The sequence below is a fragment of the Protopterus annectens genome, chromosome 5.part0 (assembly GCF_019279795.1).
Source record: "Protopterus annectens isolate FY-2018-M chromosome 5.part0, PAN1.0, whole genome shotgun sequence".
NCBI classification, from domain to species: Eukaryota; Metazoa; Chordata; order Ceratodontiformes; family Protopteridae; genus Protopterus; species Protopterus annectens.
This window is the reverse complement of record NC_056735.1, coordinates 154751054-154769649: the sequence shown is the minus strand read 5'-3', so window position 1 is coordinate 154769649 and position 18596 is coordinate 154751054. Positions and strand designations below refer to the sequence as shown.

The following is an 18596-nucleotide window of genomic DNA, read 5'->3' as shown; positions in this document are numbered from 1 at the left end:
TGTCACACTGCACAACAAGAGAGATCTTCATGGCTTTGGGTTTCATGGTAGCTACCATCGCAGTGCTTCCTCTGGCCAGACTACACGTGATGAAAATTCAGCTGTTTATTTCCTATGGATGTAAGAAAAAAGGACAACCAGTGTCAAAGGAAACAATTTCTAGATGGTTGTCTCATGCTATTTGTTTCTGATGATCTCACCATATCAAGTCACTTTCAGGTAAGGTCAAGGCGCATTCTACGAGAGCTTTGAGTTCTTTTCATTTTGGAAAAATGTGGGATCTAGAAGTATTTTATAGGCAGCAGCTTGGTCCTTTGTACATTCACAAAGCAAACTATTCCTTTTCCATGGCCAGCACCGTCTCTGCTAGGACCATTTTTCATACAACTTAAGACTACAGCAACAATAATCTAATGTTGAACATAATACAGTTTTGTAAGTAAATTTACCATAATGATGTATGTTCTAATAAACTACTGTTGCAGTAAAAGTTCCCGCCTTCCATCTCCCTTGTTCTGGTTTAGTTATATTGCCAGGTTGCTGATGTTTATACACTTTGTATATAACTACATCTGTTTAAATGTTTATTTCTATTTTCCAAACAATTTCCTTTCAGGGTTCTAAAATCCCTTCTTGAGGCAAGAAAGCTCTGATGCTTTCGGCACCCTAACCACTGCTTATATGTGGCTCTCTTCAAGCCAAACAGCAGTTAAGACATGTAGAAGGTGTTCCGAAGGTTTGAAGACTGGCCTGCTGGTCATATCCTTGGCAGGATATAAGCCAAACCACTTAGGCTACTGCAACAGTGATCTATAAGAACGTTTACTGTTTATAGTAAAGTTTCTTACATAACTCCATTCTTTTGAAAATGGCCAAGGGCAATTACCACAAGCTTCCTCACAGAATGGTCTTACGCACACGTTTGGGGTTATTTGATACATCCCAACATTCAGCTTGTGCAGTTGAATACCTAGATGATAGAGTTTTATTACCTTTTAGGCACCTGTTTTCTGTGGGCATGCAGCAGGTATTATAGGAGACTAAGAAGACTGCTACTAGAAAATTGTATTTGTAAGTGAAAAATATTTCTAGTTGGTGCCAAAGAAGAAAGATCCTTCTAAGGCCAAGATGCCTCTGGTTCCACGATGTTTGTGTGAGGTATTATCCTGAAATCTGTGTGGTTCCAACATTCAAACCCACTGGCTACCTTGATTCCACTCTTTCCTTGCCTCAAAAAGGATCTGCTGTGGTGGGAGAAACAAGTCACACTTAACCTGAGTCTTCCTTTCACCTTAGTTCCACCCCACTAAGTTCTTCACACAGATGCCTCAGACAGGACAATGGGGGGCATGGACATGATCTCACTGTGTGCAGGGAAATGGCCTTCTCCTTTCCTGAAGGAACACAAGAAATGAGAACTTTTCTGCAAGCTCTGCAGATCTTTTCTCGCTTATGAAACCAGGCACACTCTTGGTGCCTCACAAATAAACCCTGAACAGACAGGTCTTCAAAACAATCCAGCACCAGTGTGGCACACCACAAGTAGACCTTTTTGTTTCCCCAGAAAACCACCAATTTCCTTGTTTCTGCACCAGGATCCCTTCTTCTTTAGCCTGGGTGCCAGATATCTTCTCTTTCCAGAGTTTAGGGGAGGTTCCTCTATGCCTTCTCACCTCTGCCACTGCTTAAAAGATTTCATCTAAATGCCCAAAAGGAAGCTCCAGAACATCTGCTTCTGGTCCCTTACTGGCCATGACAACATTGGTTTCCTGTCCAGAGGAAACTACTGGAAGATACAGTCACACCCAGACTTGGTCACTCAACAACGATTTATCCTTTTCCTTCCCAGTCCAGCTTCTGTGTCTCACTGTATGGGTGATAAGTTTCAGATCCCTAAAAGGCAGGAGGTGCTTCAGGTTTTACAGGAAGCCAAGAAACTTACTACCAGAAAGTCATACACAGCTAAGTGGAAAGGATTTTCTGTTTGGTGCCACAGACACATCCAAGATACATATTTATTAGAGGTTTCCACTGTCCTTCATTATCTGTGTGAACTATTGCAGTCTGGTGTGGCTTACTCTTCCATTAAAGTCTGCCATCAATGTCGACTTGCCTGTTGACCCTCCTCTCATGTCCAGAGTGGAGGTCAATCTTTTCTTGAGGGGGAACTTAGCATCTTAAACTGTCAAGAAAACTATTTCTCTTCCTTGGAATCTCAGCTTTGTGCTGGAAAAACTTAAATTGTCCCCATTCGAGCCAGCATCATCTGCCACTCTAAAATTCTGCACCTGGGAAACTGTCCTTCTGTTGCTCTTACCTTGGCTCGCAGAGTGCCTGAACTTCAGGCTGTGATGGCTATTTGACATTTTCTCATTTTCCACTGGGACCAGGTGACTCTTAGGACTAATCCTTCTTTCATGCCTAAGGTAATGATTGAACTGACCATCAATCAGTTTACTCACCTGCCTTCCTTTTTTGCTATCCCCAGACCAGGTGCAAAATAATTTTGCACTCAGTAAACATTTGCAGGCATCTAAGATTCTACTTGGACAAAGCAAAAACCATTAGCAAAAACTGACCAACTATATGTTTTTTTCATGAATTCAAAGCAAACTATTGCATCCTGAATATCGAAGGCCAACTCTTTCTGCAACAAACATTATGGTAAATCATTGCCGTCATGCCCAAAAGCACAATGTACTCTGCAGTGACCTGTTCTGGTGCCTTTCACAAGGGTGTTGATGCCAGGTCCATCTTAGAAGCTGCCACCTGGTCCTCTGTGCACACCAAACTTACAACATTGATGCTTTTTCCATATCTAAAGCTGCCTTTGCTAAGTTTGTTCTATTTGGACTCCTGGATAGCTCATCTTCCCATTAGACAGCAACCCTTTTCAATACCTCCTACAGCTTTGGGAATCACTCATATCTTAAGAATACTGAAGCAGTGATTTCAGTCAGGACATAGTATAATTGTGTAAGAACTTACCGTAATAGTAGATGTCCTTCTGATCACTGTTACGGTATTCCTTCCCTCCCTCCTTCCCCTGTTCTCTTCATTTTCTCCAATATTACTCTTTCCCTTAGTTGTAAACTATCACCTATGTCCTGCTATTGGGGGACTTTACTTAGCTGTTTGATTGAGCTATGCCCCTCCTAGCTGACCAGTCTGCTGTCTCAGTAGTCTTCAGGCCACTGGCTTGGAGATAGTCTTGAGGAACTCATGCGTATGGCTGCCTGTATACTCTAACATACCAACTGAGGTCACACATCTGACGTATGTCTTCGCAATGCTAAAGCTTTGGTACCACAGCCAGACGCCAGTGCATGAAAACCCATATGTTAAGAACACTGCAACACTAATTAGTAGGACATATACTGTTATGGTAAGTTCTTACACAGATGTACTTTACAAACTTTAATAGAGAGTCAACCCTACCTCAGTGGGTCTTTGAGAACACATCCTTCTTTTATGTCTAAAGTGGTTTCAGAGTTTACATTGAGTCAGTCTGTTATTCTCACCATATTCTTTCCAGAATGTAAAAACTAGAGAAAAGAATCTTCCATACTCTGGATGTCCAAAGGCAGCTCAGATACTACTTGGACAGAGTAAAATCCTTCAGGAAGGCTGATCAACTGTTTATTTCCTATGGATGTAAGAAAAAAGGACAACCAGTGTCAAAGGAAACAATTTCTAGATGGTTGTCTCATGCTATTTATTTCTGATGATCTCACCATATCAAGTCACTTTCAGGTAAGGTCAAGGCTCACTCTACGAGAGCTTTGAGTTCTTCTTTTCATTTTGGAAAAAAGTGGGATCTAGAAGTATTTTATAGGCAGCAAGCTTGGTCCTTTGTACATTCACAAAGCAAACTATTCCTTTTCCATGGCCAGAACCGTCTCTGCTAGGACCATTCTTTATACAATTTCGACTACAGCAACAATAATCTAATGTTGAACATAATACAGTTTTGTAAGTAAATTTACCATAATGATGTATGTTCTAATAAACTACTGTTGCAGTAAAAATTCCCTCCTTCCATCTCCCTTGTTCTGGTTTAGTTATATTGCCAGGGTGTTGATGTTTATACACTTTGTATATAACTACATCTGTTTAAATGTTTATTTCTATTTTCCAAACAATTTCCTTTCAGGGCTCTAAAATCCCTTCTTGAGGCAAGAAAGCTCTGATGCTTTCGGCACCCTAACCATTGCTTATATGTGGCTCTCTTCAAGCCAAACAGCAGTTAAGACATGTAGAAGGTGTCCCGAAGGTTTGAAGACTGGCCTGCTGGTCATATTCTTGGCAGGATAATAAGCCAAACCACTTAGGCTACTGCAACAGTGATCTATAAGAACGTTTACTGTTTATAGTAAATTTTCTTACATAACTCCATTCTTTTGAAAATGGCCAAGGCCAGTTACCACAAGCTTCCTCACAGAATGGTCTTACACACACGTTTAGGGTTATTTGATACATCCCAACCTTCAGCTTGTGCAGTTGAATACCTAGATGATAGAGTTTTATTACCTTTTAGGCACCTGTTTTCTGTGGGCATGCAGCAGGTATTATAGGACAGTAAGAAGCCTGCTACTAGAAAATTGTATTTGTAAGTGGAAAATATTTTCTAGTTGGTGCCAAAGAAGAAAGATCCTTCTAAGGCCAAGATGCCTCTGGTTCCACAATATTTGTGTGAGGTATTATCCTCTGACTTTTCTTACTGTTTTGTAAAGATTCACTTGCTGCCATTTTCTTATCTGCCCTTAGATCCCCTTGCCACCCCACCTCAAGTCAAATGGTTTTTGGTAGAGGTTCTGTATATCTGTTCATGTAGAAAGCAGGAGGATCCTTCTTGGGATCTCAATTTTTGTTTTAGAGAAACACGCTATTTCCATTTAAAGGAGTCCATGAGGTTGAATTGAAGTTCTTAACTTGGAAAACAATGTTACTCATTGCTCTGACTTCTGCAAGAAGTATATCTAATTATAAGCTCTTATGGTGAGTCAACCTTATCTTATTTTTCGTAAGGATATGGTATGTTCGAGAACAAATCCTTTATCTATGCTAAAGTGGTTTCAGAGTTTAGCTTGAGTCAAGCTATTCATCTTTCTCTCTCTCTTCTTTCCAGATCCAAAACTAAGGGAGAAAGCATTTTTAGATACTCTAGATGTACACAGACAGCTTAGATACTACACTGACAAGACTAAGACCTTCAGGGCCCATTCTACCAGGGTGTTTTTTTTTTTTTTTTTTTTTCTTCCTTTGGAAAAGGTTGGACTCGAAGTATTTTAGAGACATCAACTTGGTCCTCTGTGCATACAAATTAGATTATTTTTTCTGGGCCACAGCAGGTTTTGCTAGTACTGTTCTACAGGGGCTGCCAGACTCTGACCCTTTTCCTCCTCCCTTTAGCACTGGTAATCTACCCTTATAGCTTTGACTTCTGCAGTAGTAATGTAGTGATGAACTTAGTACAGTTGTGAAAGTTAACTTATCATAACAGTAGATGTTCATATCACTTTTGCAGTAAGGACACTTTCCCTTCTTCCCCCTTTTTTGTGTTATGTGTTTTGCCAGGGTGTGGGTATTTTTATGTATTTTTCCCTAGAATAAACCTAGAAAGCAGGGCTCTAGCATCCTTTTCTGTGAGGCAAGAAGGCTCTGAAGGTTTGGCAACCAGGCCACTGACTTCATACTGCTCTTCTGTAACTGTTCATTGGTTAGGGCAAGTGGAAGGTGCCTTAAAGCTTTGGATGCTGACCAGTTGTCATTTTCTTGGCAGGGATATAACCCATATAGTTTAGGCTCCTGCAACAATAATCTATTAAAACATCTACTGTTATAGTAAGTTAACTTACACAACTGTACATTGTGAAAACTGTACTTTCCCCTCAGTTATGCTTTGTGTTACTTTCCCAGAACTAGGGCTTAACCTTAGCGGAATATGATTTAAGAGCAGATCTTTGTTTCTACCTGTACTAGAGGAGAGAGCAAAGAGCCTGACTCATACCATGCAAGTAGAAAAGGTAAAAATAAATCTATTGTACTTAAATATTAGATGCTGCCCTGAAAAAGTGGATTATTAACCCAATGTGGGGAGTGGTAAGAGTTTACATTCAACTTTTATTCCAGTTCCTTTTCCATGTCAAAATCAGCTCTATGTGACAGAGAAGAATGCTAGAATGGCAACACTGTCTTGAGGTTGGTCTTCAGTGATTTTGAAGAGAGGCAGGGCATTGTATTGAGTCAGTGTTTTTATCTGTATGCTACAGTTATTTTTTTAGTCCACTGGATCAGATCAACCTAAACATTGTGTGTTGTCACTTACTTTCCCCAGAATGGATTGCATGCCTGCCTGCCTTTTCTGGCAGGAGGTTTGTAAAGGGAAATGCTTATCACAATTATTCTGTGAAGTATTGTTATAGATAATTGTACTTCTTGCAGCTTTTTGACTTTCTGCTTTAACTCACTAAGGTTTGGAGATACATCTTTGCAAGAAGTTGTCAATACAGAGAGTTTAATTCGACTGAATTCATACTATGAACAGTTCAAGGAAGTTTTACCTGATGATTGTAAGTATACCAAAAAGCTTTTATAACTTCATTTGTATCATTATGTTATGTTACTGATCTTTGTAGTGTTGCAAAGTAATTCACAATGTCTTACTTACAGAGAGTACAGTGAAAGTAATGCTGTCTTGCTGCCTTCTAGGTGGACTGCAGAAAGAAAATGCAAACCATTCCTGTTCAGACTTTAATTATATTGCACCCTTCCACCTCAGGGTACCATAAGAAGGGTAAAACACAACATAAACAAAAACACTTGTTAACTAGTAAAAATATAAACAAAACAATATAACTGCTTCTAGTGCAAGTTCTCATAAAATGCTTTCTTAGATTAACAAAAAAAGTATTTTTTTAAGTTTTTATTCGCTAACAGGAGTAGCGCTATACCCGAGTCGGTACGTGGAGTTCTGTAGAACTGGACCAGTAGTGGCAAAGTTCATTAGACCGGCAAAACAAATGGGTAAGGGCTGCAGCCTGTAGCAGCCCCTCAGAGATCATGCAGAGATTCATAACCAAGCAGTAGATTTTGACAAGATATTTCATTTAGTCTGGTTTGAGATTGTGCACCACAAATTAACTGTACCTTGAAAGCACTCCTGTTGCCAACTAAAAGCCAATGAAGAAAAGCAAGATACAAATGGGAAAAAAATTGGGCTGATCTTATTGTGTCTACTGATGTCCTGGTAGACTAATTCTTTATTTCTTTTAGGATGCCATATCTTAGCCTTTAAGAACTAGGTTCAGCACCTTCTATTGCTGAGAATGCAGAAATTCTGCATAAATCCCTGACATAATAAAGTGATTCTGACTAATTATTCGAAGACAGAATCCTGTGTCATCTCTTAGGACTCATGTTAGCACACTGACAGTAGTTCAGTTGAATGCAGATTGATCAAAAATATTTAGTCGAAAGCACTTTTGGCACAATTTGAAGAAAATCTTTTTTTCTTTTTTCTTTTTTTTTGCAGGGGGATGACCCCCCTGCACCTACCCTGAAGTGAAATATAGCTACTCCAAAGTTGAAGAACAGTGGAAAAAATGGAATGCTCCACTGTCAACTAAAGTGCTTTCAGCTAAACACTTTCAGTCAGTTGACCAAACTATTTTTGACACATTCCCATCTCTTAGTGGCTGCATAGGTCTCAGGCAACACAGCAGGTTTTTCTTGTTGACTGTCTAGTAAGCAGACTGAGGCTTTGGTTGGAATGGGCAAGAGTTTTTTTTCCTCTGCTGTCATGATACTGAATGCCTTTAAATTGCTATCTCACTCGTCACATTTTCCATCCTCCCTCGTGGACTAGGCTGTGGAAACTTGGAAGACCCTGCTGAATTCTGGATTATGAAGCCCTTGAAAAGACTTTATTTTATAATCCACTGGAACATCAACTGTGCTGATGCTGTAGCTGGGGCATCAGGCTGAGAATCCTTCTTTGGATAGATGATATGTTTTGAACTCTCCACCTTTAAGGATGTGCTCAGGCAGACTATTCAGAATTTTATTTTCTGGAGCAGTTTCCTGTTTGACAGGAACTCTTAAAGCATGTTTGAGGAACTCCAAAAATAAATCTTGTAGAAGATCTTTATGATGCCCCTGTCTTTCTGTTCTTCTGGGACACAGTTTTGCTTTTCCAGCAAAATCTGTAAGAATAATGATTCTGTTGCCATGGTGCTGATATTCCTTACTACCCAGCAAGCCTATATATAAGAAACTGTTTTTCAGTGTTTGCTCCAGTGTGGAGAGCCCATTAGTGTAGACCAGTGGGTTCCAGATGTGGTTATGGTTAGTACATCTTAAGCAATGTCCTTCCATGTTATTGTAGCAGTATTCATAACGGGAGGGATCTTCTCCCAAAGATAGCCCAACATTCTGCCAGTATACTAAAGCCTTTATTACTTATAGGCACCGTATGTCACACTTATGCTCCCTACACAAAGTGTAGGATGTAAAGGTGACCTGTGGATGCACACACTCAGAACTTCTTTGCTGCCAATCCTAACGTCATCATTGAATGTCAATCTAAATGCCTTTCTGCTGTGCTGGTTACTAAGCTGTATTTCAAGTAAGTGCCCCAATTGAGAGTTCTCCTTATCTTTCTTTTTTGTTTAGTGTTGGTTGATTTCATGTCATCAAGAAAGGGAAAGTGTCATTATTGGAGGCAGATTTCCCATAAAGACTGTTTCAACTAGTGACTCTTCTGCTTGGGTGCTTCCCAAGACTATACACAGTGTTCTGTCTTCCAAGCTTTTGTCCCCAAGACCCTACATAGTCGTCTGTCCTCCTTATCTGTTTACGTTGAAAACCATCATCTTAAGTTGTTGGCTGAAGGTGCTGTGGTGTAGTCTTTCCTTCTGTAGAGTCAGCTGTTGGCCAAGAAAAAGACCAAAAAACTTGGGTCTGATACAGCTGCTGTCCAGTCTCCCCCAGACCTCCCCATCAAGGTTAGTGAAAGTCTGGAGCATCGTCCAGTAGTTGCTTTGAATTCTTCTGCCATGACCCTGTCAGAGGCTGGCTTGGATCCACCTTCTCACACATCACTGGAGGCTTTACAGACGTCTGCTCCAGACGTTGAGGGGAACATCAGCTGATTATATCTGAGGGACCGAGGAGAATTCCAAAGATCTTAGTGAGGGAGGAGTTACCTACTATGCTTATTGAGTGTCAACAAGGTTTTGACCCTCCAAAATAACTTGTAAAATCAAGAGTAGTAGCCAAACTCAAAATACCAACAAAAAAATAAAAAAAGATTGAACTCTGATGAAGTCTCTGTGTGAGATGAAAGTGCTTATGAAACATTGTGTTATTTATTAAACCTTTTTTATTGATTTATACTACTGGAGTTTGGACCTTTAGTTTTTTGAAGGTTCTGACCCTCCCAGGGTGTTTTGTGCAGATAGAAAAATAAACAGAAACAGAAAACCAAGCATATTCCTCTGTAATTAAGGATCCCCAAGGAGGATGGCAGGATTTTACTCGGGGGTTGTTTAATGTTTTATGGCTTTAAAACCTCCTCGAGGGGTGTCTGTGCCTGCCCTTCCCTGGTCTTCACTCCTCATAAAAGAACTAGTGAACTGGATTCCGCTGATGAGGATTAGGATTTGGGGGAAGAGTCCTTAGTCTACTCTTCTCAAATTCATTCCACCTTGAGCTACTATGGGTGAGATGACGAGGATTCTATTAGTGCAGACTCCCCTTTGGAGGAACTGTCCTTTGGGGACACTGTTACCTGTATGATGGACTTTTTTAAGTGGGATTGTTCTCATAGGTTCTTAGGTAGGTAATAGGCTATCTGCCCGAAGGCATTTATAAGCCTAGCCAGAATGTGTTGGCTTTCGCCGCCCCCTTAGATTAGTTCCCTGTGCCTCTGTCCAGCAGAGCCATTGAAGTGATCCCTGGGGTAAACTTTCTGTTACCCATCCACTCGTCAAGGTTTCTCTTGAAGAGGGTTAGCGAGGAGCTCTGCCTACTGTAGATTAAAATCTTGTTCCAGAGTATGGGAAGTCTCTGGGACAGGAATCTATCCCTCCAGCACATCCTATTTATTGTTATGGTGAGGTTTAGATGTCTGGAACGTGTGGCTTGAGGGGATATGGTTTTCTTTAGGTGGAGCATGTCCATCAATTCTGGGTTGGACATGGCCTTATATGTCAGGCAGAGATCACCTCTGAGTGGGCGGTATGCAACAGAGTACAGCTGGAGTTTCTTCAGTCGAGCTGCATAGGGCATCTGCTTGAGGCCAGTGATCCTCTTGGTGAGGTACTTCTGTGGTCTTTCCAGTTGTTGCAGGTGTCTTGTAAGCCTGTTCCACCTTCCTGGGACCCCAGTATTCCTCTTGAAAACTGACTCAGGCTCCTTTTGAGCCTGCTGCAACAGCTTCTTTACAATATTGTAATTGGAAGACTGTTCTTCTTTTGGCTCTCACTTCAGCCATGAGGGTGGCTCAACTTCAGGCTCTCATGGATGTTTCTCCTTTCTTAATTTTCCACAGAGACAAGGTTTCTGTTTATACTAATCCTTTTTTTATGCCCAAGATGTTCAGTGAGTTGTCCCTTATTCAGTCTGTTCATTTGCCTTCCTTTTTTCCTTCTCCACAGTCTGCCAGTGAGAAAGTTCTTCACACCATGGACTTGCATAGACTGCTCAGATATTATGTGGATAAAACTAAAGTTATTTGCAAATCTAAGCATCTTTTTGTTTCCTTTCATCCCAAGTCTTTGGGTTTAGCTGTTTCTAAGCAGACCATCTCTTCCTGGACAATCTCTTTCTGGATTTCTAAAGCCATTTCGTTTTGTTATTCTTTTAATGGTAAATGTCTTTTCTCATCAGTAAAGGCTAATTCTGCGAGAGATTTTGCTTCCTCTGATGCTTTTTTCAAAGGTCTGAATACCAGTTCCATCCTTGAATGCTGCTACTTGGTCTTTTGTCCATACTTTCACTAAGCATTATAACTTAGATGTTATTTCCAGGGCTAGAGCTAGCTTTGCCAGGTCTATTTTGCATGAGTTTCTAGAGGACTAGTCAGTGGTATCGTCCTCCCAGGTTTCCTCTTGAACTTTCATACTCTCCATTCTGTTATGAATACTACAAAAGTTATATGGAAGGATCCTGTTCTTCTTACCCTTCTGGCTGAGGGCCTCTTCTCTTTTTTCTCCTTCTGGATGGACATGATCTTTCTTGTCCCTAAGGACATTGATTTCCTCTTGGGGCTTTTTCAGTTATGACTGCTTGTGTCCGCACGTCACCTTATAGGTTCATAGGTTTATACTAGGCTATCTGCCCTAAGGCATTTATAAGCCTAGCCCAAAGTTTTGTGGCTTACGCCACCCCTTATGTTAAAAAATACTGTGCCCATTAGTTTGTTGTGCCTCTGTCCAGCAGTGACACAGAGATGATTCCTGGGGTAAACCTACGATCTCCCATCCACCGGTCAAGATTTCTCTTGAACAGAGCCAGCGAGGTGCTCTGCCTCACATGGATCGGGATTTTATTCCACAGCATAGGGAGCCTCTGGGTGACAAATCTGTCCCTCCAGCATGTCCTATTTATATCCGTGCTAAGGTTTAAGTCGCTTGCTCTAGTGGATCTGGTAGATTTGGATTTTTTGAGGTGGAGGATGTCCATTAATTCCGAGTTGGACATGGCCTTGTATGTCAGGCACAGGTCACCTCTGAGCAGACGGTATGCGACTGAATAGAGCTGGAGTTTCTTCAGTCTGGCAGCATATGACAGATTTTGGAGTCCCTTTATCCTTTTGGTGAGGAACTTTTGGGGTCTCTCCAATTGCTGCAGGTGTCGGGTGAGATACATCCCGAATGGGGCATTGTACTCTATCATTGGTCTGATAAGTGAAGAGTACAGGGAACAATGACCTCACTTGATCTGGATGTGAATCCCTTCATGATCAGGTGGGCAATGTAGAAGGTCTTTCTAACCACTTTAGCAATGTGAGTGTCAAAAGAAAGGCCACTGTCAACCTGGGTCCCCAGGTCCCTGATAACCTCTTCTGTGCTTAGTGGATTGCCACCTATATGGTAGCTTGGGGTTACCTTGTTTTTCCCGAAGGGTATGACTATACATTTTTTGGCATTTAACTTCAGGCCATGGCTCTGGCACCAGCTATCAGTTTCCGTGAGACCCCTCTAAAGGATATCTGTGTCCGATGTACTTACCACTATGGCGCCCAGTTTGCAGTCATCTGCAAACTTTGTCAGCCATAGTCCTTCTATGTTTGCCTGTACTTCTGAGAAGTAGATGCCGAACAACAGGGGGCCGAGGACTGAGCCCTGTGGGACACCACTTCTGACCGGCTTGGAGTCTGACATGGCGCCAGCAACTCTAACCCTGTGGGTTCTGTCCTTTAGCCAGTTTGCAACCCATCTTGTGACATATGGGTTTACATTTAAGCTGGTAAGTTTCTCTATAATACCCGAATGGGGTATTGGGTCAAAAGCTTTTGCAAGGTCAAGGTAGGCTGTATGGGACTGCCTTTCCCTCATCAATGGCCTTGGTGACTGTTTCGAAGAAGTCGACCAAGTTCAAAAGGCATGATCTGCCCTTGACAAAGCCAAACTGGGTCGGGTCCAATGTCTGCAAGTCCCCTATGTCTTTGTTATGAGTTCCATTATGATCCTCTCCATAGCTTTGCAGACCAGGCTTGTTAAGCTTATGGGGCGGTAATTACCATGGTCCGTAGAGGCACCGCCTTTGTGGAGTGGGACCTCAGTTGCCATACGCCATTCCTTGGGCACGTATCCTGTGGTAAGGCTAAGATTAAACAGCTGCCTTATGTGCGGGTTTAGTTATTATTGAGTTCGTGTAGCACACAGCCGGGGACACCATCCGGTCCCATTGATGCTGTGTTTTTAGCTTTAGAGAGAGCAGCTTTCACCTGCGCATTTGAGATGTCTGGGAGGCTACACTCCGCTGGGATAGTTATCTCTCCTTTTGGGGGGGGAGAGGGGGGTGAAATTTGCACTGAACCTGTCTGCCAGTATGTTGGCAATGTCTGTGGGTTCAGTGATTTTTGTATCATTTTGGACTAATTCTGAGCATATCTGGGAGTTTCCACCCAGGTTTCTAACATAGCTGAAGAAGGCCTTATGATTGTCTTTTGAATCTATGGCAGTTATTCTCTCAAAGTTGGCCTTGGATGATTTTATGAGTGCTCGTATTTTTTTACTAATAATGATCAAGGGTGTCTTCTCTTTTATGGATTTTGCTCTATCATGTAACAGCTTTCTCCTCTTATTGTAAAGTTTGTTTATGGCTGGGGTCCACCAGACTGGACATTTGCCCTTGGTGGAAAGAGTCTTGATTTTATTAGGGATTGCCTGATCCATGCAGTCCTGGAGGTGTTCGTAGAAGGCATTTGTAAGGGCTTCCGCAGCTTGGCTTGTGGTTTCCACTGGCTCGGGGGCCTTGAAGGATACCACACCAGTCTTGAGTAGTGTGAAGTTTGCTTTAAAGAAGTTCTTCACTGTGGTCTTTTTTGTTTGGGGTGGGGGCGGGATGTGTATTTCCAGTGAGATTAGTTTGTGATCTGATCTCACCAATGAGGGATATACTTCCGGTGTGGAGCATTTTTTCCCCATGTTTGTGATGATGAGATCTAGTATATTTTCTCCTCTTGTGGGAACGGTGACTAGTTGTTCCATGGCATTTGAATTTATGAACTCCAGGAACCTTTGGGCTAGAAAGTTGGGGCTTGAGTAATGTTCCCAGTCTATATTCGGGTAGTTGAAGTCACCCAATATAATGGTGTTTGGAGATACATTTATATCCTCCAGTGTCTTCAGGAAGGCTATGTGGGGTTCCTGAGTTTGAGAGGGTGGCCTGTAGCATGCTAAAAATTGTAGAGCAGTTTTGCTTATGGTTAATTGCACCTGGATGGTTTCCGATGCCTCGTGTGTTGCCACCAACCTGGAGGTGTGGGTATCCTTGATGAATATGGATACACCCCCTCCTTTTGTGGTGTGGTCCGGGTTTTGGGGCCGGAACGCATGATATGAGGTAAAACCTGATAGTGCCGGGGTGCTCTCAGGAGCCTTTAACCAGGTTTCAGTCACAGCACAGACATAGATGTTCTCCATACTTAGAAGGGCCTCGAGGGCGTGCATTTTGAGATTTAGACTTCTGGCATTGAGCAGCATTACCCTTAGTTTCTTCCCATTTTTGTTTTCTAGGGTGGTAGGTTTAGAATTTGAGCCTTGCCTAAAAAAGGCCCTATGGGGGTGGCAAGAGCCTTAGCCAATATCCGGAATCCCAGGGGTGACAGGTGCAAGCCGTCCCTTGCGAAGCAGCATGGCTTGTCAAGCATGTCATCCCAGGTAGACAGACACTGGATCCCCTTTGAATGACACCAGAAATTAAGCCAATTGTTAAAGCTGATCATCTTGTCTCTATGTTGTGGAATCATTCTTGGTGAAGGAAGGATACTGCTCAGGGTCAGGGTCATACCTGCCTGGGCTACATAATCAGAGAGCTCCTCTATGTCTCTTTTCATGTAGTCCAGGGAGGTACGTCTCAGGTCGTTCACACCAGCATGGACAATGACTGTGTCATATTTGTACTTGCTGTGGAGTGACCCGAGTGCTTGTGTTATGTGGCGGATTCTAGCGCCCGATAGGCAGCTTACTGTGACCCAGTCTGGTGAGTGGGACGTCAGTGTGTCTGACTATGGAGTCACCTATGACAAGTATGTTTGGTGTTGTATTTGGCCTTAAGGGCTGTGACTGCTTTGCACACTGATTTTGTGGTTTATGTGGTGCCTGTGGTGTTTCATGAGGTGGCAGTTGCTTGGGTGTCTGCTTTGGAGGCCTCTGCTGTTTAGGTATATTTTTGCTCAGAGCCTCCGAGTATGTCTTTGTGTGTTTATGTGTTTGATTCATTGTTGTGATAGCTTTATGTGAGACTGGTTTTGTGGTGTGTGTAGTTGCTTTCTCCTCCTGTCTGGTCTTGCCAGTCCTGAGTTGAGAGAGCTCAGCCTCCAGTTTGGCTAAATAGCTGCATCTCTCGCAAGTATTTGTGTTATGTGGGAGGAGGAGAGGATTGTCTGTGTACATGAGGCAATTGTAACATTGCCTCAATATTCCCAAATTCACCAACTGGACAGGAGAGGACGCCAGCATCTGGCCCTTCGACATGCTAGAGAAATTAAGAAGTTAGGGGTGTAACTGAATAAGAGAGGACTTAGTAATGAAGTGGGTACTCCTGGGGGGGGGGGGGTTGCTAGTGAGGGACTTTGTATAATACAGAAGTACTAAACCTGAAAAGAAGATGCTTTTAAGACAAGTGCTGAGCTTTTTTTTTTTTTTTTTTTTTTTTTGGGAGGGAAAAAAAAAAAAAAGCTTTTAGGAACAAGTGCTGCGCTATTTAGTTAAGGGATATACTGTTTAGATTACTAGTAGAGCAGTTCTAAGGGAAAAAATGAAGAACAGACTTTATGGAGCCAGAAAAAGTTTAACCTTGTTAAACCGGCGCTGCCCGATGCTGCTCTAGTGGCAACTCCGCGCTAAATCTCGCTAAAGCACACTAAAGCGTGCTTGATAGCAGGGGCTGGAAAGAGCCAGGAATTGACCCAAAACGGCCAATAAAACTACAGTTTCAAGTCAGTAACCACTCCCACGGGGGGGGGGCAGGGAAGCAGCTCAATGTTTATCACTGCCACTGATCAACAGAGAGACTTTCCTTTAGCCCAAGCAAAAATGGCCTCACAGAAACTTACAAAACATTTCAAGAACAGCAAGCCTGTAACTGAACTTTTTTAAATCTCAGAAAAGTGGGAAAAAAGCAAGATTTTTTTTGTTTTTGTTTTTTCAGAGATAGCAGAGGTTCACAAGTAATATCAAGTTATAACAGTGCAGTAAGCCCTATGCCTTGCGCCTGTCTGTCTTTCCAACATAAAATGCTGGACAGACTGCACAGGTAGCAAGGTAGACAACAGACTTGGAATTACAGTTGAATCTACCCTTTGCTTTTACTTTATTTGTTCCAATTTCAAAGTGTGTTCCTGTTGCAATGTATTTACAATAGTTGCAACTCTCACACTTATATGTACCTTCCGTTCTACTCACTATCAGGGGTTCCAATTCCAAAATCTGTTTTAAATTCCTACCTTTTCTATATACAAAGGATGGAAAATCTCCTAATTTGTCTAAAATTTCTTGTGTCGAAAAAATGTTCCAATTTATTTTCTAAATAAACTCAATTTCATTTGATTGTAAATTAAAGGAAGTAATAAAACAGCTAGGGAGTACCCTGACAGTAACTCTTGTTTCCAGTATTTCATCCTGAGTTAAATTATTGATTACTATGTCTGTGTCACCCTCTCCTGCAGGAAATGTTATGTTGGTAGAGCTGAGTAATGGTTTATAAAACCCTAATCTCCTTTTGTGTTGGACTTCTTTAAGTATCTCAAAGACCAATCCATTTGGGTAACCTCTCCTTAAGAACATCTGTTTAAGCGTCTCACATTCCTCAGTGAAGGTGTCGTCATCCGTTATCATTCGTGCTGCTTGGACAAGTCCTTTTAGCACAGATCTTTTTTGGTAAGATGGGTGACAACTCCTATAATGTAACATAGTGTTTGAGTAGGTAGATTTACAGTGTATTCTACTTATGTAACATTGTTCAGTATTTTTCTTTAACTCAACGTCTAAATAAACAATTGTGTTTTCATGTAATGTGTGGGTGAACTTGAAGAACCTTGTACTGTTGTTCAGATATTCGATGAATTTTAGGGCCTCAGGATCAGTGCCTTTGAACATAATAAAAATGTCGTCGAGAAACCTCGTGTACATTTTTATTCTCTCTGCCCATTCTTCACTCCTAAAGATGATCTTTTGTTCCCAGCTGGCTAAAACCAAGTTGGCATAGCTCCCCCCACATGGTGAACCCATTACCACCCCCACCAATTGTTTATATACAGTGTTGTTAAAGATAACAGAATTGTTCTGCAAAATGACATCCATAATTTCCTGGAAGAGTCTGATTTCCCTGTTACTGGCACCATGTGTCAACAGTCTTTCTACAACAAATTCAATGCCTTCCTCATGAGGGATAGAGAAATACAGGTCAACAACATCTACTGTCAGAAACATAGCATTCTTATCATATTCAAAGTTGTTAATTGAACTCAGAAAAGACCATGAGTCTCTGCACACTTGCTTTTCCTTTGCAACATACTTTTTCAAAATTGAGTCCACATATTTTGCACTAGCTTAAGTAATAGAATCCCGAGAGTTAACTAAAGCCCTCATAGGTGGATTATTTTGGTCTTTGTGTAACTTCAGTAACCCAAATAATTTGGGTATTTTTGGGCAAAGCGTAGACAAGTAGTTAAGTGCGTCTGTGCCTATCAGGCTGTCTATGAACAAATCATTGAAAAAACAGTGTACTTTCTTATAGGCACCATTCAGCTCGTTGATACTAGATTCACAATAAATGCCACTGTCTAATACAGAGTCCATCCTTAGGTTGTAATCACTAATGTCCATAATGACCAGTCCTCCTCCCTTATCCGGTTTTAATAAAATAATGGGTAGACTTTTAATAAGGTTTAAAGCTTCATTTTCACTGTCATCAATGTTGTTCAACCTTACGTTCCTGTTGTTTCCTTGTAAATGTCTCAAATCAGATTCACATAGCTGTTCAAATAATCCTAACAATGGGTGGATTAAACATACTAAATGCTCTTAATTGGTCACTTGTTTGTCCATTCTCACCAAAAATTAAGTTAAAGTTAAGTTTATGAGTGTAAAACTTGAGGTCAATCAAGGTTTCTGGTAGTTTGAAATGGTAGTCAGGCACAAAAGTTAAACCCCTACTAAAAAGTTCACAAAGTTTGGGGTCTATGTCATATTCAGAGTAATTATATATTTTAAAGTCCCCTCTTTTGTTGAATAAAATGGAGGGTTTAACTAATGTCTGTTCAGTTTGTTCTCCTCTTTCCTGCCTCCTTTTGCTGTCGTGTTGTATTTCGGCCGATAGTTCTGGCCGTTGTTGGAAAAATGGTGGTGTTCTTGTGTATTCCTGAAGTTTCTGTTTTCAAAACAGTTAACTTGATTTTAAGAAAAGTTGTTACATTCTTCCTGCCCCTCTTCATCAACAAGATTAATGTTAGTATAATTACCAGAACAATTATCTGGTACGGCTTGTTGGGTGTTAACAGTTTGGCGTACTCTTTCCTGTTCAAGAGAATAAGCCCCTGTATGGTCAGTGAATTTCCTTGCCTGAGAAGGTGGTGGTTTGGGGTAGGCTGTACCATTTTTATAGTCATTTATATCTCTCTCTAACTTTTTCAATTTAATTTCTGTGTTTTTCATAATCTGTTGTTCAATGGAAGAAAATACCCTTTTATATATTATATATATCAACTTGATATTTTCTAAATGCATCAGGTGATATGTATTTAAACAGAGTGGTTTTCTTGTATCAACTGTCTAAAGAAGTCTTATATTGTATAGCAAGTTTATAACAAGAATGCCAGCTTTAAGAAAATTTAACCCAGGAGATTAAATATTAGTATTAGAGCC

At 41.3% G+C, this 18596-nt stretch overlaps 1 protein-coding gene across 7 annotated transcripts in view; it reads left to right on the top strand.

Moving 5' to 3' along the window:
• INPP4A (inositol polyphosphate-4-phosphatase type I A) overlaps positions 1 to 18596 on the top strand; it is a 1931511-nt gene that overhangs the window by 1406863 nt on the left and 506052 nt on the right. For all 7 annotated transcript variants that reach the window (XM_044072185.1, XM_044072184.1, XM_044072183.1 and 4 more), the window contains one exon: positions 6475 to 6572. In XM_044072185.1, the coding sequence (XP_043928120.1) occupies positions 6475 to 6572 (98 nt within the window). The remainder of the gene's footprint in view (positions 1 to 6474; positions 6573 to 18596) is intronic.